The 23,100-nt window shown below is 34.0% G+C and overlaps 2 protein-coding genes across 5 annotated transcripts; both read left to right on the forward strand.

Moving 5' to 3' along the window:
• Window positions 1-5,139: 5,139 nt before the first annotated feature.
• LOC141696943 (chromatin remodeling protein EBS-like) lies at window positions 5,140-17,034 on the forward strand. Of its 4 annotated transcripts, none has more exons than XM_074501104.1 (5): window positions 5,140-5,353; window positions 5,493-5,835; window positions 5,923-5,991; window positions 8,280-8,418; window positions 16,393-17,034. In XM_074501104.1, the coding sequence occupies exons 1-5, from the start codon at window positions 5,281-5,283 to the stop codon at window positions 16,411-16,413; spliced, it is 645 nt and encodes a 214-aa protein (XP_074357205.1). In that variant the 5' UTR covers window positions 5,140-5,280; the 3' UTR covers window positions 16,414-17,034. The 4 variants fall into 4 exon arrangements, 2 of the variants coding, with proteins under 2 accessions (XP_074357205.1, XP_074357204.1); XR_012564552.1 differs by having other exon boundaries at window positions 5,141-5,353; window positions 8,280-8,526; window positions 16,387-17,034; XR_012564553.1 differs by having other exon boundaries at window positions 5,141-5,353; window positions 8,280-8,526.
• Window positions 17,035-19,028: 1,994 nt separating this feature from the next.
• Window positions 19,029-22,659, forward strand: LOC141696941 (serine/threonine protein phosphatase 2A 59 kDa regulatory subunit B' gamma isoform-like). Its single transcript, XM_074501101.1, has 2 exons — window positions 19,029-20,601; window positions 21,959-22,659. Exons 1-2 carry the CDS (start codon window positions 19,372-19,374, stop codon window positions 22,346-22,348), a joined length of 1,620 nt encoding a protein of 539 aa, XP_074357202.1. The 5' UTR covers window positions 19,029-19,371; the 3' UTR covers window positions 22,349-22,659.
• Window positions 22,660-23,100: the final 441 nt, after the last annotated feature.

Consider the following 23,100-nt stretch of genomic DNA (forward strand, 5'->3'; position numbering starts at 1 on the left):
AAACAGCTGCTCAACTTTTCCAGCTCTTTTGGATCCCGCAAGGCACTAATATGGTCGTGCGCGTCCAGATGCGCATCAGACGGGTACTCATCCCCTCGGGTGTTGATCATGTCAATCAAGGAAGTGTACCTTGATCGAATAGGGAATTCATTGGACTTTCTAGCCACGTTCATCTTGGCCAAACGAGTCATTTTCTTATCAGCCATCTGAAAAAAGGGCACGTAAAGAGATAATTTAAAAAAAATGCACATTATGCAAAAATAAGCACAAGGAGTAAATGGAGAAATTTTACCTGATGAAATGCTCCTAAAAAGGCTTTGATACTCCGACTTACTGTTATTGCTCTAAGATTCTTAGCAGGAGAAGAAAGAAGAAGAATTTAGAAATGAGAAAGTGAGGAGCAGTAGACTCTCCTCACTCCTTTATATAGGAGGAAAAGTGAAGTTGAAGGGACAAAAGCCCAGTAAGGATAGAGGCCCAAAGAAAAAAGCCTAGAAAAAGGAACGTTCCAGAATATTCCAAGGAATTCTAGAGAATTCTAAACAGGGTATTTTGGTATATTAAGCCCAGATCAATAAGAGGCCCAGTAAGAGTTAAAAGACCCAAATCCGAGAGGCCCAATAAGAATTAAAAGGCCCAAATCAAATTAGGATTTGGGAGAAGCCCAGTAAGAATTAAAAGGCCCAAATCAAATTAGGATTTTGGAGAAGCCCGATAAGAACTAAGAAGGCCCAAATCCAATTAGGATTTGGAAAAATACAATGCCCTAATAAAAGCCCTAAAAGATGTAAGGCCCAATAAAGAAGGCTAGGCCCAAACTGAGGCCCAATCAAAAATGGATTAGATGGAAGTCCTAAAAGACCATGATTTAGGTCGAATTTCAAGTCGTGAATCCTGCTCAAAATCTTTCGAGTAGGCACCCGAAAATAACGGGTATAAAAGACCAGAATTCAGGTCGAATTTCAGGTCGTAAATTCTGCTCGAAATCCTTCGAACAGACACCTGAAAATTACGGGCAAACAGAACTGGATTGAGGTCGAAACATGGACCAGGAATGAGGTCGAATCAATCAAAACATTTTTCAAGTATGGGGTACAGAAACCTGGACTTAAATCCAGGTCGAAGAATCGACTAGGATCCTAGTCGAAGCCCAGGTCGTGAATCCTAGTCGAAATCTAACGACCAGGAAGCAAATAAGCACAGAATTGTCGACCTAGATCCAGGTCGAAGGTTCGACTAGGATCCTGGTCGAAATCCAGGTCGTGAATCCTAGTCGAAACCTTACGACCAGGAATCACAATGAGGACAAATTTTCGACCTAGATCCAGGTCGAAGGTTCGACTAGGATCCTGGTCGAATTCCAGGTCGTGGATCCTAGTCGAAGTCCTTCGACCAGGAATGCAAGGCTGACCCAAAAATTCGACTAGGATCCAGGTCGAAGTTTCGACTAGGATCCTGGTCGAAAAAGGGCTGGAAATTTGAAAAAAATTGTGGAAAATTGCAGAAAAATTGGAAAAAACCCAGAAAAAGGGAAAATTCCTGAAAAAAATACCAGAAAATTCCTAAAAATAGGGAGAAGGTAAGGAAATAAGGAGGGAAGTTTTTAACAAACCCTGGAGCCGCGTACAAGGCAAATCATTGTAAACGTGTAGGTCGCTCCACACTTTACGCAAAACGATACCCTGTAAGGGAATAAATGAACTTAACTTTCGCGAAATCTTATACGGTTTCCCAAAAGTTGGGGGGCAAATGATAGGGATAAATAAATCCTGATTACACAATTAAATATTACAGTAATTATAAATGGTTTGGGCTGTAAGGCCCAATAAGAAGATGTATGGCATTCAGACCAAAATGGTCGACACATTGATCAGGCCCGATGGACCAGATCAGGCCTGATGGAACAAAGAAGGCCCAAAAACTCTGAATATTAATTAATTTCGTAATTAATTAATAAGGGAAAAATCAGCTATTGAGAAGAGTCCCGATAAGGATATAAATCCTTGTAGATTAGCCTCAAAGGGACCTGAAAGGATAAGGAATCAGTTTCCTACTATTTAGGACTCAAAAGTCCATTCTAATTATGAGACTTGCCCCCCAAGTCTCCTATATCAAGTCCAATTCAAGGACCACCAACATCTATATAAGGGGTCTCACCCCACAAATCAGAACTACATTTTTTGACTTGATCCTTGGCAATCAGCAAGGTACGTAGGCATCTTGTTAAGGCAGATTGAGTCACGAAACACAAGAGCAGTCAAATCGAGCCTCGAAGCTCACGTTCCTTAGTAATAAATACAGCGATTATATATATTAGTTTTTAATCCATAACACATGTCTACTTCAAATTTTAGATGAAATATTCAAGAACTTTGAAGAACCTTGCTCTCGTTAAATATGATTACTACCAAATTTCAATAAGTCTGATCTCTCGTTATTCACAAATTTAATATCATATAATAATATCATTAGTTAATTATTTTTTAAAATATTCTATGACATCTTATTATTACTTCATTTATAATAAAAATTACTAGGATATAACCTGTGCGATGCACGGTTATTTTTTATCCATATATTATTAATATAATTTTCATATGTTGCTATCGGGATTCAAATAATTATAATTTTAATATGTTGTTACTGGGAGTCGTACCTTAGACCCATTATATAATAATTTTTTTGGATTATATGTAACGGTTCTCATTAATTTGATATGAAATATCTAACGACTCTGGATTAAATTACTAGAGGATCAACAACCAAACTTTCAAAATTTCTATAATATAATAGTATAGACCTTAGACCCCTTATATAATATTTTTTTTTGAATTATATGTAATGATTCTCATTAATTTGACATGAAATATGCAACGGCTCTGGATTAAAAGGCCAAAGGACCAACAACCAAATTTTCAATATTTCGTCTTTAATTTAATAACTAGTGTATAACCCGTGTGATGTACGGTTTATTATTATTATTATTATTATTATTATTATTATTATTATTATTATATAATGTAAATTATAATTTTAATATTCTGTTTGTAGGAATGAAACTTTACGCCCTTGTAATAATTTAATGTAAACTACAGTTATAATATGTTGCAAGTATAATTCGAACCTTACACCATCTTATAATTAATATGTTGTTCACGAGATTCGAACTTATATAATACCTCTTCTAATAATTATATAATGTAAATATAATTTTAATATTTTGCTGATTGGATTCAAACCTTACGACCCTTATAATAATAATAATTTTCAGGATTATATCTAACAGTTACGATCAATTTGATAAAAAATATTTAACGGCTCTGGATTAATTGCCAAACTTATAATGTCCTGTTTTAATACAATAGTATGTATATATATAGATATATTTGTACTGGATTATCTTCAACAAGGAATCTTTGTGCTAACATTTGTTTCTCAAGTGAAAATATAATCGAGATAAATAGAATGATAAATTTTTTAAATAAATTAAATAAAAAATAAATAATTGTTCGGCCATCTTCCATTATTACTCTCATGAAATTTTCAAGTGCTAATATAATCGAGATTAAATATTGAATCATAAAACATACAATCAGGAAAACATGATGAGATAATAAATTTTGAAGACATGAAAAATGATAAACTTGAATCAAATATATCAAGCCAATAATAACACATGACTAAAGCAAATGAAAAGAACAATGAAGAAGAATACAGCGAGAGTAAATAATATACCGATAATGCTGGATGAGTTGCTCTGTTTGAGATTGCTGTTAAAAATTGTTGTGCTGTTAGAAAAAGTGTTGCTGAAAAAAGTGATGTTGTTAAAATCAGATGACTGTTTGGTAATTTTTTGATAAGTATGCGTTTTGATGCCAAAAATTAAAAATAATAATATTTTTGGTAATGTTTGATGGTGAAATCAACATCTGTTTCCCACAACAGTTAAAAAGCAGTTTTTTCTAAAAGTATGGGGGCATTTCCGTAACAACAACTTTTAGGCCAATAGCACTTTTCCGAAAAGTAGCTTTTAAATTTTACCAAAAATAGCTTTTCAGTGAAAAACTGCTGTTGCAGCACCAACAATACCAAACACACTCCTAAACTCATTACTTGAATTTTGTTATTTAATTTAAATTAAAATACTTTTATTAGTTGATATATGAAATTATGAAATAAATCAATTGAACAAAATCCATCAATTTTTTTTTGACAAATGCAAAAAACTTTCATTAACTTGAATATAATACAGTCGGGACAAACCTCCAACTGTCGATACAATCAGGTGGTAAAATAAATAACATACTAAAAACAATTAGATGAATTATTTTCTAATTGTTTAACATATAGAATTTAAAATTTTTTGAAATTAAAAACGAAATCAAAGACATCCCAAACGATCCAAATTGTACCAACATCTCTGAAAATAGCAACATCGCAATTGACCATATCACATAAAAACCATTGTTAGCCCAATGTTCAGAAGCACCAATCACATAAACTGAGATTGGAGAAGCGACACCACAACTATCTACTTGCCGGACACCAGCTATAGACATGCCGAAAACCCATGCCGGATACCAGCTACAGACATGCCGAAAGTGTAAATCCGTGAAAGATGAACAATCTTTGGTTGTGAAAGCTGTGCTTTTGCAATAATCAACACCGTTCCAGATTCGATGCAGGCTTTGCAGATCACCAAGAATATCAATAAACTCATTCTCAACCGATTCGACACCAAATAAACCCAATCATAATTAAACAAAAACATAACAAAACACTCCAAAAGTAGAGACAACAAAACACACAATCTAAACAGAGAGACACACAAACACCCAAAAATTGGGTTTTATTGAAGGAAATTAATAAGAACAAAAGAAATTAAAGGGGTTGGGGCTTTCCACCGGAGAAAACCAGTGGAAACCCCTCGATTTACTTGAAAATTAACAAACCCTAGGAGAGGAAAAAATATTATTATTTCAAACTGTTAGGCCAAAAATATCAGTCTTCCATCAATTTTATTTAATTGACCGAAATCTTGATTTAGAAAATGATAACGAATATATGATAAACATGGATCTCATCTCATTTTAAAAAAAGTAAGAAAAAAAAGTTTTTATTCTTGCATCCGTGTCCAAGGGGCCCACATTCATCAATACCGAGGCCATTTCTTTCTAAAGCTTTCAGCTCCACTCCACTTCTCATTTCTCCCCCAAATCACACCCTCTCAACACTACAATCTCCAATTCAAATCTCGAAATCTCACCACAAATCAATCAAATGGCGAAAACAAAGCCCGGCAAGAAAGATCTCGACACCTACACCATCAAAGGAACCACCAAAATGGTCCGACGTAAGTAATTCCTCATTCTCCTCTCTCCGTATATTCGTAATTAAACCAAACATACCCGCTTAACCAAATATTCTAATTCATTTCAAAAAAATAAATTAATTTGTGATAAACTGAATTGTGTTTGTGTGTGTTTTTATAGCCGGCGATTGTGTGTTACTACGTCCATCAGAGTCAGAGAAGCTACCATACGTTGCGCGAGTCGAGAGGCTCGAAGCGGATCATCGGAGCAATGTAAAGGTTCGTGTGCGTTGGTATTATCGCCCCGAGGAGTCTCTCGGTGGGAGACGACAGTTCCATGGCGCAAAGGAGCTGTTTTTGTCGGATCATTATGATTGGCAGAGTGCTCATACTATTGAGGACAAATGTGTTGTGCATACTTTTAAGAGTTATACTAAGCTTGATAATGTCGGCGTGGAGGATTACTTTTGTCGGTTTGAGTATAAGGCGGCGAATGGAGCGTTTACTCCTGACCGCGTTGCTGTGTGAGTAAATTGATGAATTTGAGTTTTTTGGTTTGGAAATTGATGTTTGTGATTTGTGCTAATTGAGTATTGGTTTTTTGTTTGAAGGTATTGTAAGTGTGAGATGCCTTACAATCCCGATGACCTGATGGTGCAGTGCGAAGGGTGCAAGGATTGGTATGAACTTTCGTTATCTTTATCAATATCTGTTGTTACTTCGAATCTATGGATGGATTCCTTACTTGCTTAGCTTTGAAATCTGCTAGAAAGATCTTTTTACCATTATTTATCTTGGGCTCAGATTAATGTTTCTACTTGAGTATATGAGTTATTGTTATCAATCATTTAGTAAATTTCCGTGTTTAGTGTAAAAATTATGCTGCAATTTGGGGATAAATTTATGTTTGACAATCTAACAGAAACAGAGCAAGCAGGGATGTTAATGTTAATTTTATTTTAGGGTTGTTATTTTTATTATACTTATCTGATGTGGGGGAGTCAATATGATCATATTGTTGATACAGGCCACACAATTCACAACATTAAGATTTAGACATGATCTAGCACTACTTACCGAGTCCTTTAAAGGCTATTTTTGTTGTTGAGAACTCTGTATTTCTTCACTACTAATGATACCCATATTCTCAGTACTTAATCCCAACGTGCTATCACTTTCTAATTCATTTTTAGGGAGCCACATCTTACTGTTATAATTCCGTAAAAACTGAAGGATGATATTACCTACTGAAGGATGATATTCCGTAATTTAGTTCATGAGACAAATTACCTACTGAAGGATGATTTCTATTAGAAAACTTAAGTAATCTAGTTGTGTGGGACTATGATCTAGTAGAAGCAAACATGCCTATGTATAATTCTAGTTCTGTGGAACTGTGATTTTATAGAAGCAAACATGCTTATGTATAATTGGAATACTGGAACTTGCTTTTTCCAATCTGAAAAAATCTAGATGGAAGTAAAAAGAATGGAAAGGAACCAGATGAGTCTTTTTTCTTTTTCTTTTTTATTTTTGTAAGAGAGGAACGGCCAATGAAAAGTTTTACAAGAGAGGGTAAAGGACAAAGGTGGTTGGTAGCTTGAGTTAATAAGATCCATTAGCATGTGTAACGTTTGAGGAGAGAAGATATAGAGATAAGGCTTTTGAGGCGTACTCTTTAGATTTATTCCCTTGGGTAGCTCGAGTTAATAGGATCCATTAGCATTTGTAACGTATGAGGAGAGCAAATATAGAGATAAGGATTTTGAAGCCTACTATTTAGATTTATTCCTGATTGTATATCCTTTGAGAATCAGGTCACAAGAATGTGATTTTGGAAAAGTACATATTGTAACGTAAAGAAAATAGTAAAACAAATATTTAAACAAAAATGGCAGGACACAATTTTAAAAATATACGCTACAACAACAAACCAAAGGCAGCAAATGCAACATTAATTAACATATGCGTTTTCTCCTATGTAACTAAATTTGGAGTGTGCACTCTGTTCTTTAAAATTCTAAGTTAATTGAATAAGGCTTAAATTTTATTTTGGAAAGAATGTAAAAGTTGTGTAGTATGTTTCTTAAGGTATAGCCAGTTACTACCCTCTTTTGTGTATGGTATGTTAAGCAATTTATCTGAATTGAAGTTTATTATGAATTGTATGAACTAGTATGTAAAATAATTGTTCATGTGAATTTTGAATGAACGCGTTTGTATAATTATATCATCGAACAACTGCTTTAATTATGAATTTTGTTTAATTTAATTAGGAAAGGACCAACAAAATTTTAATTTGTATTATAATGTGGGGAAAGATTTAAAGAACTAAATGCATATAAAACCTTTTCAAAGAAATAATTTTGTAACTTAAAATCTTTCTTTGTTCCAAATTGACCTGCAAGTCTATTTAGTACTAGTCTTTTATATCTACAGTAAATACTAAACACTGATTCAATCATATATGTGATGTTGCTCTATATGAGCAAAGATGATGTGTTCCTTGTGCTAGCTATTTTGTATCTAATTTATTGATTGATTTCTTTTTATCAACAAATTTCATCTTGATTTTTTATCATCGTCGCCTCTCAATCAAAGAACGCAATCATTATTTACAAATTCCTACATTTTTTATCTTGTTTATTTTATTTATTTTGAGCTCGAGTATTTTCCATATTAGCAGTGCTTAGCATTTTATTCTCTGTAGCATGAAAATGTTATAAATGTGTTTGCGAATGATAAACTTCTTGAAGATTGTTATATGCGTTTATGCAATGATAGGCCTGAACATGTCTTCTATTGCCAAGGGGCGGGAATAAAATTTCCTCACATTCTGCTTAGCATGTGTTAAGACTGGATAATGTATCTCTGCTTATTTCCTTCCATACTATCCCACTTTCCATTTTGTGTTCCTCTCTGTTTTTTCTGTTATGTTGTCCCCTGAGGCATTTAATGCGCTTGGCAGGTTTCATCCTTCTTGTATGGGGATGACCATTGAAGAAGCTAAAATGTTGGAGCAGTTCTTATGTTCTGATTGTGCGTCCGACGAGGATGCTAGAAAATCCAACTCATTCCCAGTACCAGCAACTTCTCCTAAGGTTAAGGTAGAACCCTAAGCAGACTCCAATTTGATAAAATTTCCTGTTGGTTGCTAGGTACCGGGAAAAACAGTTGTGCAGATGTATGTTGACTGCAGCATCTTATGTTACTTGGTGGGTTCTTCTGTTCTTAGTAATGCTAAACTAAATGTACTTGGATGGAAACAATTGTGGTGTGCGTCGTTTATCTGATAAGACATTTTTGTATGTTTTAGTTATTGTTGCGAATTTGTGGAAGCACTAATTGCATCAGATTATAATTAAGATTAGAATTAATTGAATCGTGGAGATTCTTTTAAACTGTAAGAATATAATAAGACCCAGGGAACAGGGGCTCAGTAGTGAGGTGGAACATTGAGGGATTTCGGTTATCTATTTATCATAGTATGCATAGATTGGTAGTGAAATGCAACAGAGATTGAATAATTATTTTCCGTTTTTAGATAAATCTCACAACCGATGCTGATAAACTTGGTGGATGAATTCAGATTGCAAAGGTTACAAATTTCTCAATAAACAATTTAAAAAATACTCCCTCCATCCCAAATTAGTTGTCCCTTTTTTACGCGTATTTTAAGGTGACTTGACCTCATGTCTCCTTGATTATTTTTTAAATTTTCTTTTTGTGAATAAAAATTTAAATCTTAAACTTTTATCTACAAAACGAAAATTTGGAAAATAATTAACGGAGATATGCGGTCAAGACATCTTAAATTACGTGCAAAAGTCAAATGGGACAACTAATTTGGGATGGAGGGAGTATGTTTTTAGTAATAATCAGTGAAGTGTCTTAATTTGGTGCAAGATCGTTGTCTCCCTTTATACATAAGATGGCACTGGACCACACGCCTAAATCCTTCCTGCAGATCAACTGCTGTATCCAATAACCTTGTGCTTTTCTGCAATCTTCTTTTCCATTTCCTTAGCCACTCGTGTGGCTGTTGAGATGGTTAGCATGGTTGTTATAAAGTATAGTGAGTTGATAGCTGATTGGATGACCTACTAGGAGCCGACTAGTCGTATGTTAGTCGACAAATCAAAAACTATTTATACTAATTATGCAGCATAATGGCATATATATGTCACCAACATACCATTGAGTCATTAAAAGAATGTAATTTGACCAAGGGGGATTAATATGGGAATTGTGGGGGTGGGAGGGGTCGGGAAATAGGTATGAGAATCAAATTGATTTTCATGGGTCTAGTAAGGTAAGCATTACCCTGTTGATGAGAACGAGTACCCAATTTAGTTAAGAAATCTCTCAAACCAAACACGGTGGAATGGGAATGAGAATCAAATTGAATTCATTATGTCTAGTAAGGTAAGCATTACCTGGTTAATGAGAATGTGTTACCCATTCCAGTTAAGATATCTCTCAAACCAAACACCAAACACCAATGTATGGGATTGAGATTCTCAAACCGTATGTCTCCATTAACCTTAATCTAAGTGCGCCCTATTGAGAATAATAGTGTGGATGCTATGGCACAATTTGATATTCAGCCAAGCAATGTTTCAGCTCAGCATAATGATACAGCTCAGCATAATAGTCAGAATAGTCAAATAGTTAGTTAGTTAGATCTTCCCGTTAAAGTTAGATTAGAATTTTTACTCTGTATATAACTTAGTTGTAACCATTTTGTAATCATCTTTTCTGCACTACAATTTTTCACTTTTCACTTCACAAATTATCACACCCTAAAAGTCTAATACGAAGGGTAGGGGGGGGGGTGGGGATGAGAATCAAATTGTATTTGGGTTTGGGGGGGGATGAAATCAAATTGAATTCCATGGGTTGGTGGGCATTACTCGGTTGATGAGAACGTGTTACCCATTCCAGCCAAGCAATCTCTCTAACCAAACACCAATGTGTGGGAACGAGATTCTGAAACTGTAATAATCCCCCTAACCTTTCTATAAATGTCCCCTAAAAGTCTAGTATGGACAATATGCCACACCTCGGATGTCTTTTTTTGGTAACATTATATTAAGTCATCTTAAATTAATAATAGCAAGTAATGAATTCTTTGCTATTGTAACATTCGTAATATAGATATGATTGATAAATTTTTAGCGGTGTTATATATATACAGTGGCAGATGCACATTGATGTATGGTGTGACAAGTGACACACCATTATTTTCTAGGAAAAAGGTTTTTCTTACATATCTTAAAGCCTTAAACAGATCAGGGTTGTCAGGCTTGTGCTTCTCTTCATCATTTCTATTCTCGAACTTCTGCATAATAAGCTCTGTTTCTCTACTCTTCAAGTACAACTTGTATTTCAAAATCATCTCATTTGTTGCTTCTGTTAATGAAAAAAGAATAAGAAATTACCATAGTTAATAAGTTGGTTTTTCTATTTAATAGTCAAGATAGTCAAATAGTTAGTTAGTTGGATCTTCCCGTTAAAGTTAGATTAGAATTTTTACTCGTATATAGCCTTAGTTGTAACCGTTTTGTAATCATCTTTTCTGCACTACAATTTTTCACTTTTCACTTCACAAATTATCACGCCCTAAAAGTCTAATACGAAGGGTAGGGGGGGGGGATGGGATGAGAATCAAATTGTATATGGGTTTTGGGGGGGGGATGGGATGAGAATCAAATTGTATATGGGTTTTGGGGGGGGGGAATGAAATCAAATTGAATTCCATGGGTTGGTGGGCATTACTCGGTTGATGAGAACGTGTTACCCATTCCAGCCAAGCAATCTCGCTAACCAAACACCAATGTGTGGGAACGAGATTCTGAAACTATAATAATCCCCCTAACCTTTCTATAAATGTCCCCTAAAAGTCTAGTATGGACAATATGCCACACCTCGGATGTCTTTTTTTGGTAACATTATATTAAGTCATCTTAAATTAATAATAGCAAGTAATGAATTCTTTGCTATTGTAACATTCGTAATATAGATATGATCGATAAATTTTTAGCGGTGTTATATATATACAGTGGCGGATGCACATTGATGTATGGTGTGACAAGTGACACACCATTATTTTTTAGGAAAAAGGTTTTTCTTACATAGCTTAAAGCCTTAAACAGATCAGGGTGGTCAGGCTTGTGCTTCTCTTCATCATTTCTATTCTCGAACTTCTGCATATTAAGCTCTGTTTCTCTACTCTTCAAGTACAACTTGTATTTCAAAATCATCTCATTTGTTGCTTCTGTTAATGAAAAAAGAATAAGAAATTACCATAGTTAATAAGTTGGTTTTTCTATTTTCACTTGCGTCATTTCCTTAATTTGTGATTAGATAAGTGTATAAATCAATATTTTAGACTCAATCAAAAAATTATATGCAAGTGAATTTATTAATTATTATAAGTCACATGCCATTAATAAGTTTCTGTATCCGCCACTGTGTATATATACTACAATATGTTGAATACCATGTACATAGTAATGGCTTAGCATACAATCATTTACCTACCTATTGGGAATGGGAGGTATATGAATGGCTTAGGCGCTTAGCATATGGTGTTTTCTTTTAATTTAAGTGCAAGGGAATGTGAGGTAGGCATTACGAGTAGCAAGCCTTTTAGGGAGTTTAGACTGTTGTATTGTTCTATTTTAGTTAATCAGCATGTGTTTGCTCGCCTAGAGCATGTTAGTTTTTCACTTCTACCTGTTTAGTTTAATAATCTTATACTGCCAAATAGGCACAAATGTGATACTATGGGAGTCACTCTCATTATTTCGAATCACTCCAACTTCCACGGTATGCAATTGGCTTTATAAATTTCATTTCAAATTTTAATCATTGTCATAGTTTATAAATGAAAATTATATTACATTATAATTATAGTAAGTTTGCAGTTGTAGCATCAGACATCTATAATATTGATGTGCACATATAGGTAGAATTTGAGATCACCTTTGGTTTAAACTGTGCTAATTTAGGGGAAAGGTGAATTTTTTTTTAACAAAGAGTGCGCTTTAGGCTCCTTAACTATCAAATAAATTGGACTTATTTATGGACTAAATACGACTCAACCCTAATTGAAAAGCAAAATGTACAAACATTATTGAGCATTTAATATTAAAAAAACTAATAATATTTTAATACAATGAAATTGACAGGAATAGTATTACGATTCCAAATAAAAGGATAATATGAACTATGTTTAGCTATACACGGTAAACACATATCATGATATTATTGTTAACAATTCTAGCTAAACGTATTCAAATTACTTTATGGTATAAAGAATTAGGATTTTGTAGTCATGTTATAGGTATATTTCAATCACACGTGTTAATAGAAATATTTGGGGTCACTATTACATAAAAGATATAATATATTTTTGCTGAGAGAATTAGAATACTTATTAAACTATGTTCTTGTATATACTTATTAGAAAAAAGAAAGGGGCATGTGCCTAGTGAACGGCAAAAACAGAACATGGAAGATGAAAGATACTTCAATGGTTGGAGGAGTTTAAAAATTGGCGAGACCCACCACTTATTTTCTCAAATAATATCAAATTGGTCTCGCATTATGAGGCGTACCTCGCGTTCGCCACATGCCTCACCACCTCTCGTAAGTCGCTCTGCCTTAGACAATGGTAGGCAAGATTTTTCCGCTTCTTTGCCTTCTAGGAAGGACTTCGACAACCCTGGATATGATGTTTACAGTTAGACTACACGTGAATTTAACTTTTAATCAAGTTGATGCATAATGAAAAATTCTATGCGAGGAAATCACAAGACCTCAAGATTTTTATTGTGTTGGGAAGGACCGAATCAGGCAACTTTTGCCATTATAACACACATTAAGCAAAGAGTGTCAGACGTGCAGTACAATAGTTAGATATTTGCATACTGCATGAAAGTACTCTAAAAGAAGATAAGAAAGACACACTACTAACAGTCTAACACCCCCACTCCACACCACCCACGCCTTGTACCCCAAACCACGGATGTTTTCAATCCATTCGATAATCAACTATTGTGATTTGATGTAAGGTCACATTCTCATCGAGGTTTAAGGCTCTCCATCCCACGCCTTCCTTTGCGTCTTATTTAAGTTAATTCCACATATTTTAAAGAAATTTTTTGTGTCGGCCAAATTCTGAGACTAGTGCATTATCTTTCTCCTCCAATTCTTCCTTATACGTGAAGTGCCTCTGTTTCCTTTTTCTTCCTCTTATGTGAAGTGTTTGTTTACCATATCTTCTTAATGTGTATTATGTTGATTTTATTTCAAGCATATTTACTATGTATATGTAGATAATTAAATATATATGTTAGAGTAACCCTAGTTTCGCTGAGTTCTACTGCAAGAGTTAGTGATGTTATCAAGAATGCTTAGTGGGTGTTAGCTCCCTCCATAATTAAAAACATGCAGCCACTAATAACTTTCCGACTGGTCTAGTTATTTGACTACTCAACTCATCCTTACAACTCTAGAGAGGATATAATCCTGTGGGATTATGTTAATGAGCACACTGTAACTGCTAAATTATCCATGAGTCACTAGCAAGGAAATGGATGTATCTTGCGCTAAAGCTGTTTGGAGCAAGGCCATCATTCTTGATTTTCATTTGACAGCTGGCTCATATGTAAGAATTTTACTCTCTATGGTATAGAAGCCTTGGGGATATAGACTAGTTCGCACTTTCTCTTTTGTTTAGTAGAAAGGAAAGTCATAATCATTTGTTCACCCAATGCCCTAATTCTACCATGGCCCTTGTAAAACTTTTAAACAGGTTGCTTCCTGTACCTTCAGTTAGATCCTGAAATCACTTGTCGCATCACATCTCCTCATTATACGTTCCGGTGACCAGGGCTTTGGCCTTCCTAATATGCTAGGATACATAATTGTTAGATGCTAAGAGTAGAACCCAGTCATCTACTTGGTTGAGTAAACATCTGTCCAAGTATCTAATAATTAGGCAATGATTTATTAATATTTAATGTTTCTAATTTGGCCTCAGCCAACCTAAATCTACCAATCTTTTCTACAAAGATTGCTCTTTGTTTTCTTTTCTTTCACAATAAACTATTATTTATCAAAAATAAAGGTCTGCTAAGAATTCACTTGATACAAAAATATACCATTAATAGGACTACAGAATCTTGCGTGCTATAATTAAATTTCAAAATGTATAGCGTTACAGTTCTTTTTATTGTGTTATTTATTCATTTTTTATCGAGTTAAGTGTTCCTTTTTGGTTATGATGTTTGAATACTATTATTGTTGTCAGAACTATTACTTTTATGATTGAAGGTAATAATCTTATTATATTTATTAGTTCAATTTTTATGATATTTTGTTTTCTTGTGTGAGTTGGATCCTTGGTACTTGTATGCTTAGTTGGTACTTACTGAGTTAAAAAAATATTTATAATGTATATAATAACATATTAAATCATGTGAAACTTTTACGCCTCCCTTGAATGAGGCATGTGCCTCATCATGCGCATTGCACCCAAGCTCCAGCGGAGCCTTTGCGCCTTATATGACAGTGTTTGCAGTGTTTGGAACTAATTACAGTTATCATTTGATTACTTCCATAAATTTTAGGATGCTTTCTTAGTTACTTTAGATATGCTCGACTTGCTGGTTACATGCTACTCAATATAATATAAAAATACGAATTGATGTCTCCCTGGCTATATGTTTTTTAGGTATAAGTGAATGATGCAAATTCTTAATCAGAAGTTTGGAGTCAGTTATAAACCTTGGTACATCTTGGCATCTGTTCTTGTTGTGCTATACATGTCACATCTGTAAAATCTAAAGTACTTGACAAAAAAAAATCCGAAGTACTTCAAAACAATGGTATATCCCTATTTGGAGATCATGGAGGAACAATTGTCAGATCACTAACTAATTCCCTACTATAAAGACAGCTAAAGTAATGATAAGTTTTGTGCAATATTAGCTGTTTGCATTTAATGTTATACGCGGGTAATATTAGTTATTACTGGTTGTGATAATTACTTGGTGCTTACTAATGTGGAAATTTGCAAATTAAGTGGTAGACTAAGTAATGTCATGTTCTACAAAGCTGTGTTCATTAAGTATAAATCTTATTTATAAAGTAGCGTGTATGATTATTGACCAGCCAAAGGGGTTTAGAATGGTTGGAACTAACTTTGTGGATTCTTTTACAATGGTAGGCTATTCACTGTTGTACAAATATTGTGCACGATGATGAAAGGTGGCAATTTGATATTATAACCCTACATTGCTTTGACCAATTTCGTAGCTATTTGATATTATAAGCTTATCGTTGCTTTGTCCAATTTCTTAGCTAGATACGGATATCATAGTTAGCAATTTGGCTGTCAAATGGAAAGATGTTTTATCAGGAGTGCAAAAAATTAAATAAATCTGTTATGTTATCTATGAAAATCAGGTAGTCTTTGAGTGGCTCATGTTCGATATTGCACTACTCTATATTTTTGTTGTTTAAATGGTTTTTCTAAGAATGGAAGGTAGTATCTTCCTTCTGTTTGTCCAAGATCCTTGAAATATTACTGTGGTGGTTGTTATCTTGGTGACAATTAAATAGAATACCTTATGTATCAATTACGTCTATATCTTCTTTTCTAATTAATTTGTTTTATTTGTAAATTTCAAAGAATCAAAATATCTTCAGCATCCTTATAATGGAATGTCGTCAAGCCTTAAATTCGAGTATTTTATGGATTCTAGAAAAGAAATATATCATTGTAGGTTATGCAATATAAAAGAAGTGGAGTGCCCTTGCTCTGGGGGCGTGGGGTTTATTCCTTCTCCGAGTTTTATTTATGTTTTAATATACTTCCATTATGTGACTGTCACAGTTTAAAAAATATGAAGAAAAATCATTGGCATGAAAATTTGCATTTCAAATTTTCCATCTGTGCTTGTACTAGTGCATATATTTCTGCTTGTATAGTTTATGAAAATAATTGAAGTCCTCAATTTAAATCTACTTCTCTAATGGAATATTCTGTTGTATGCCATTTCTAGGTGCAGCCAAAGCGCAGAAAGAGATGAGATGACTACTTGCGATGTCCCAGAATGGAGGTATATGCAATTTTCTTGTAGTATCTGCTACAGTACTGTTGTGTCATGGAATTGTACAGTGCAGAGAAGAAACTGTGCTTGCACAAACAGGTGGCTTTCGGGCAGCTAACTTGACATTTGTTAGATGTGTGCATTAGACTTCCTAGTGACTGAACTTCATTTTTTACCCTTGTACATTTTGTGCCAAACAAGTGTTAGAACCAGTATGTTTAGCCACGTAGATTAAATTAAGGTTGTCAAACTAATAGATTGAGAAACAATATTGAAGCTGCTGTGATGTGCACGCTTGTACTTGGCCAAGGTGCTTTGCAAACGTAATCCAGATCTTCTGTTCCACTAGGACCTTCTCTTACTGTTGATGCGTACTCTTGGCGAAGTAGTTACTAGTTATAGTTCAATTGTCTATAGTAATAGAAGGTAACAGGGGCCAGCCCGAGTTGGCCAGTGGATCTGGAGAGGCTCTCATAATTTTATTGATTTATATTTATTTTAGATTATGTTATTTCTTTTTACTAGAGGGAGAATAAAAATGGAAAGAAGAGCTGTTTTTTTGTTCCTTAAGATATACACAAGCAAACTTGGATCACTGTATATTTACTTTCTACAGGCTATTAAACTCACTATACAAAGTGGCACTTCAGAGTTCACACTAATTTACTGTGGAATTTCAAGCTTAACTTGATTTAAAATTGATCAAGTAGAAAGAATCTTATATTGGTTACAAAGTGCTATATTTTTACTTGAACAATGTTGGTTACAAAGTGCTATATTTTTATTGAAAAATGTTGGTTACAAAGTGCTATATTTTTACTTGAACAATGTTCGTTACGAAGTGCTATATTTTTACTTGAAAAATGTTGGTTACAAAGTGCTATATTTTTAGAAAAGGCTTTGAATCCTAATGTTCTCGACTCAAACTTCAATATTGGTCAGTTTCTGGAAAACATTACGTAAATATAATTATTATTTGTTTCAATAAATCTTTTATTGGCCAGTTACCGGAAAATATTACGTAAATATAATTATTGTTTCAATAAATCTTTTACAAGTTCCAGACTCACCAATCGATTTTAATCCCTAAAGAGATTTAATTGAAATTCTTGATAATTTATCTTAAGGCCCCTCAGCTGGGGCATGCAAGCTATTCACCACTGTTAGTCAAAGTGCTCATTCTTTATTACTTTTAGTTTAATCAAATATATTATTCTGAATAAACAATTGAAATTAGCTAAAAAAATAAATAATAAAAAATTAGATTTTTTTCAAAAAAATATCCAAAGTTGTACAAAATATTTTTAAAATATGTTGTAACCTTATATGCAATATTTGTAACTAGGGCTATCAATGAATCGGATTTGGATCGGATTATCCTTAATTCATTTCCTGATCCATTTATTTTTACCGGATTCGGACTCAGATCGGATCATAACCGGAATTTTTTAAAACATGATCCATATCCGGTTTCGGAGGATTTTCGAATTTTCGGATCGGAGTTCTGCTCCGTTATATTTAGAAAAAAGACTGCATTTATAATATATTGACATCACTAATAATAACAATTCACAAAATCAAAATGCAAAGTTTAATAAAAGAAACAGATCAGTGCACATATTACAAGTTTGTAATCTGTTATGCCAACTTAAAAACATTGCAATATCATAAAAAATATTACAAACACTTCAACAAAGTCTGATAACTTAAAATATAAAGAGTGGCATCACTGGAATATAATCAGATCAGTGTTTTTCATCGTTCAGCTTCAGCAAGAAATAAGCAAAGACCTCACTAATTTTATTATATTTCATGTATTATATATTTTTTATTCTTGTACATACATATGTTATATATATATAATATATATATATATATCTATTTATATTTGGATGAGATAATTTATGGATCTGATTATATTAAATCCATATCCTATGTATATTGGATCGGATTTATTCAGATCAGATTTTATTTTAAATAATTGATATCCGCTCCATTGGCTCTCGGATCGAATATCCGATTCATTGACAGCCCTATTTGCAACTTCGAAAAATCTCTTCCACATATACAATTTTGACTGTATTTTTAATAATAAATTAAAAAATATGAATATTTTTATTTACTGGCTCTCTCCCTAAAAAAGATTGAACCAGGAATAAGAAACTAACTAGAGTTTTTTTTGAGAGAATTGCATTTTGCACCCCTTATATTTGATCAAAACTCAATTTTGTATATCTATTTTTATAAATTGCAGTTTGCATCCTTTTATTTTGAAATCCGCGCATTCACATTTTTTGCCTAATTTTTTAGCCCTAATTGCCGTCTCCAATAATATATCTTATCTTTTCTCTTCAATAATATATTATATATGTTGCTGAAAAATAAAAATTTGGGTAAAAAAATTGACAAAATTTGACAAAAAGAATGCAACTTGAAGCGGATGTCAAAGTATGGGATGCAAACTACCATTTATGAAAATAGGTATACAAAATTAATTTTTGACAAAATATTGGAATGCAAAATGCAATTTTTTTTATAATTATCTAACTAGGGTTTGTTTATTTAACAAAACCCCCCAATTTCTATTTTTTTTCTGTAAACCCTCGTTTTACAGATCATCATCACCCATTTCATCAATCAAGCTTCAATTTCTATCTTTCTTTTCACTTTTCTATCCCATTTTTTTTCAATCGCTCCAGTAATACACACACATATACATACAAGTTTAGCAACACACAAAGCTGAAATCTTTAGATATATTCTTGTACTCATTTATTGATATGAAGCTTCAAGGTATGATTTTTCGATTTGGGGTTTCTTTATATTCACCTTATTTGGCTTTTATTTAATAAAGTTTGCATTTTCATTAATACATTTCAAGTGAGTAGTTTTGATTGGATTACCATTTTGGGGAAATTACACTAGGGTTTAGTGGATATGATTAAGCAAATATTGGGTAAGCTTCCTCGGAAAATATCGTCGAAATCTTCTCACAATGACCCCGAAACTGCATTTTCATCGATGAATGTAATGAATTTAGATGGTGCTGGTGCTAATAATAGTTTTAGGAGTGGTTTGTTATCTGGGAAAGCTTCGAATTCTAGTAATGGGAATTATGCTGCACAATCGTCAAGTGCTATACTTAACTCGAATCAAGGGATGAAGTCGGGTTCTCTGGCTGCCCAAGGTGGCCAGGGGATTGGTAATGCTGCTTATGAAGCTTTGCCTAGCTTTCGGGAGGTTCCTAGCTCGGAGAAGAACAATCTTTTTATTAAGAAGTTGAATATGTGTTGTGTGGTATTTGATTTTAATGATGCTTCGAAGAATCTTAAAGAGAAGGATATTAAGCGACAGACTTTGCTTGAACTTGTTGACTACATTTCATCTGTGAATTCCAAGTTTAATGAGGTTACAATGCAGGAGATCACGAAAATGATAGCTGCCAATCTTTTTCGAGCCTTGCCGTCTAATCATGATGACAAACTACTAGATGTGTATGACCCGGAGTATGATGAACCAAATATGGAACCGTCGTGGCCTCATCTACAAATTGTGTATGAGATTCTTTTGAGATTTGTGGCTTCTTCTGAAACAGATGCGAAGCTCGCAAAAAGATACATTGATCATTCCTTTGTGTTGCGATTACTTGATCTCTTTGACACTGATGATCAAAGAGAGAGGGAGTGCTTGAAGACAATTCTCCATCGTATATATGGGAAGTTTATGGTGCACCGGCCATTCATTAGGAAAGCCATCAACCATATCTTTTACAGTTTCATATTTGAGACTGGTCGGCACAATGGGATTGCTGAATTGCTTGAAATCTTGGGTAGTATAATTAATGGGTTTGCTTTACCTTTAAAAGAAGAACACAAACTTTTTCTTGTTCGTGCACTAATCCCCCTTCACAAACCTAAAAGCGTGTCAATGTACCACCAACAACTTTCCTATTGCATTACCCAATTTGTGGAGAAGGAAGCTAAGCTGGCTGACATAGTAATTCGAGGTCTGTTGAAGTATTGGCCAATAACTAGTAGTTCAAAAGAAGTCATGTTTCTCGGCGAGTTAGAGGAAGTACTGGAAGCTACCCAAACTGCAGAATTTCAGAAGTGCATGGTCCTTCTGTTCCGTCAGATAGGCCGCTGTCTTAACAGCTCACACTTTCAGGTATGATGCAATCTACTAGATTCTTTTTGTCTTATTATTAGTTTTACAATCTTTAACTATATCATAGCTTCTTAGAAATCAAATTTCGAAACAGATCTTGTGTTTTTTTTTTGGCATTTTATACATATGTTACTTAACTTTCTTCTTGGTAGTTGACCACTATAATGTATGTTGGCACTGAACAATATATATTAGTCTTGCTGATTTGTCTCCTGTTACAATCATGTGCCTATTCCGTTCTGAGTGAGGGTGAGCTTGGTTTGTTTTATTGTTCAGACAAAGATTACTTATATAGTGCAAATAATAAATTTTAAGAAAATCTATATGAGTGTTAAATACTCTCTATCTATTACTTTTTGGAGCTGTTTCTCTACCATTTTTATAAGAGTGTGTGAGATACTCTATTTTTGTGTGTGCTTTTGTTTGTTTCTCCTGTACATTTCCTGGCTTATGCCTTATAGGCATTCCTAACAAGGCCCTTGTTTATTTTGCCCCTGCATTATTTAACCTGCTTTAATCTGATTTATATCTCAGCTACGTTGTACCTTTAATGCTAATCAAATAAGTTCCCCTCTATGGGTGTCATGTCGATAAGTCAAGTCGAGTCGAGTCGATGGAGGTCCATCTAGTCGACTAGTCGAATAGTCGTGGACTAGTCGCTGACTAGTCGACAAAATTATAATGACCAAGTAAATAATATATAATAATATATTTCTTATATACGTGGCTTTCCACAATAAAAGTCCAACATTCTCATTCTCATATGTATATCAATCACAAAATAGAGATGTTAAACACAAGATATCTATTTTTCCTTCTACACACTATATACTCACATAGATAAGCCGACTATACAAATGTATAAACAGATTATACTACATGTATATTCAGTTTTAATCAATTTATACATACATAAACACACCCACATAAAGATTTATAAATTGAAATTAGCATGTTGATTGTTGCTGATGTTGAGTAGGTTTTTAGATTATTTTTTTAATTTTTTTTCGCTTTAAATTTTGATTGGATTTGCACTAGTCGACCAAGTCGACTGACTAGTCGATAAGTCGACCGATTAGTCAACCAAGTAGACCGACTAGTTGACAATTCGCAAGTCGAGCTCTCCAGTCGACTTTCCCAAACCGACTAGTCGACTGCCATGACAACAATGTTCCCCTCCCCTAGCTATTCCACGCTGTCTTTAACTATTATAGGCTAATGTGTCTGTTGAAGGATTAAGGTGGCCACTTTTCTGGGCTTGGTTTTTTTTTTGCCAAGTTTTCTGGTCTTGGTTTTGTATATTATTATATTAAGCTCATAGTTATTTTGTTGCGTGGAACTGATTTACCGTTTGTAGGTAGCTGAACGTGCATTGTTTTTATGGAATAACGATCATATAAGGACTATGATTACACAGAACCGCAAGATCATATTGCCCATTATCCTCCCAGCCTTGGAGAAAAATATTAGGGGTCACTGGAACCAAGCTGTTCATAGTTTGACGCTGAATGTGGAAAAAATATTTTCAGACGCGGATCAAGCACTTTTTGATGAGTGCCTGACTAAGTTTCAAGAAGATGAGATGAAAGAAAAAGAAAGACAAGAGAAGCGGGAATTGACCTGGAAGCGCTTGGAAGAGATTGCAGCATCCAAGGCTGTAAGCAGTGAGGCAGTGCTTGTGTCCAACTTATCTACTTCTGTTGTCATTGCTACTAGCACAGATTCGCCAAAGACCCCCAGTAGTTGATGGTGAACTTTAAAAAAACTTTGAGTAAACAACATCTTCAGAATATTGGTGACATAATAGGTTATCTGCAAGAAGATAAATGTCAAAATTCACAGTTTAGTTGAAAGATTATTAATCTTTGGCAAGCTTAAATGATGAAGGGGCGGGGGGCGGGGTATTGTGGATATGAATGGCTGCCCCTGTAATTTGTTTTTTGCTTGTGTTATTGGCTTAGTCCCTTTTTTGTCATGTCAGCCAGGAATTCTTGTATGATTAGAAAACTGGTTCAGCCAGGAAATCAGGATCCATCTCTTTTTATGTTGTTAGCCTCATATCTCTGCGCTCCTTTCTTTAGTGTTTAAAGATCTTAGAAAAGTTGGCATCAGCACACTCACTTTACTGGATTTTAAATTGTTTCCTTAAATGAGTAGCCAGTATAATCTTCAACTATTGTTATATCTCATCAGGACATTGTATAAAAAATGAACTTGAACAAATAATCCTCGCATTGCTACCTGTCTATCCTATATTTTTCTACATGTGGATTGTATGCTCTGTTTTTCATCTTAAAACTATACTGATTACTGAAATATGTCATTTCGATTCCAGAAAAATGAAAAGCTTTTCTGCGTATCCTCTGTTCCCCAGGAAAATGTAGTACAAGTTTAAAACTTTACCGTTAAAGATGCGAGTAAACTGTAGGATGGTAGCTATTACAATGATTATGCCCAGTAGTTTTGACCTTTATTATGCCAAGCACCATGGAAGTAGAT

This window comes from Apium graveolens, chromosome 11 (assembly GCF_009905375.1).
Source record: "Apium graveolens cultivar Ventura chromosome 11, ASM990537v1, whole genome shotgun sequence".
Classification (NCBI taxonomy): domain Eukaryota; kingdom Viridiplantae; phylum Streptophyta; class Magnoliopsida; order Apiales; family Apiaceae; genus Apium; species Apium graveolens.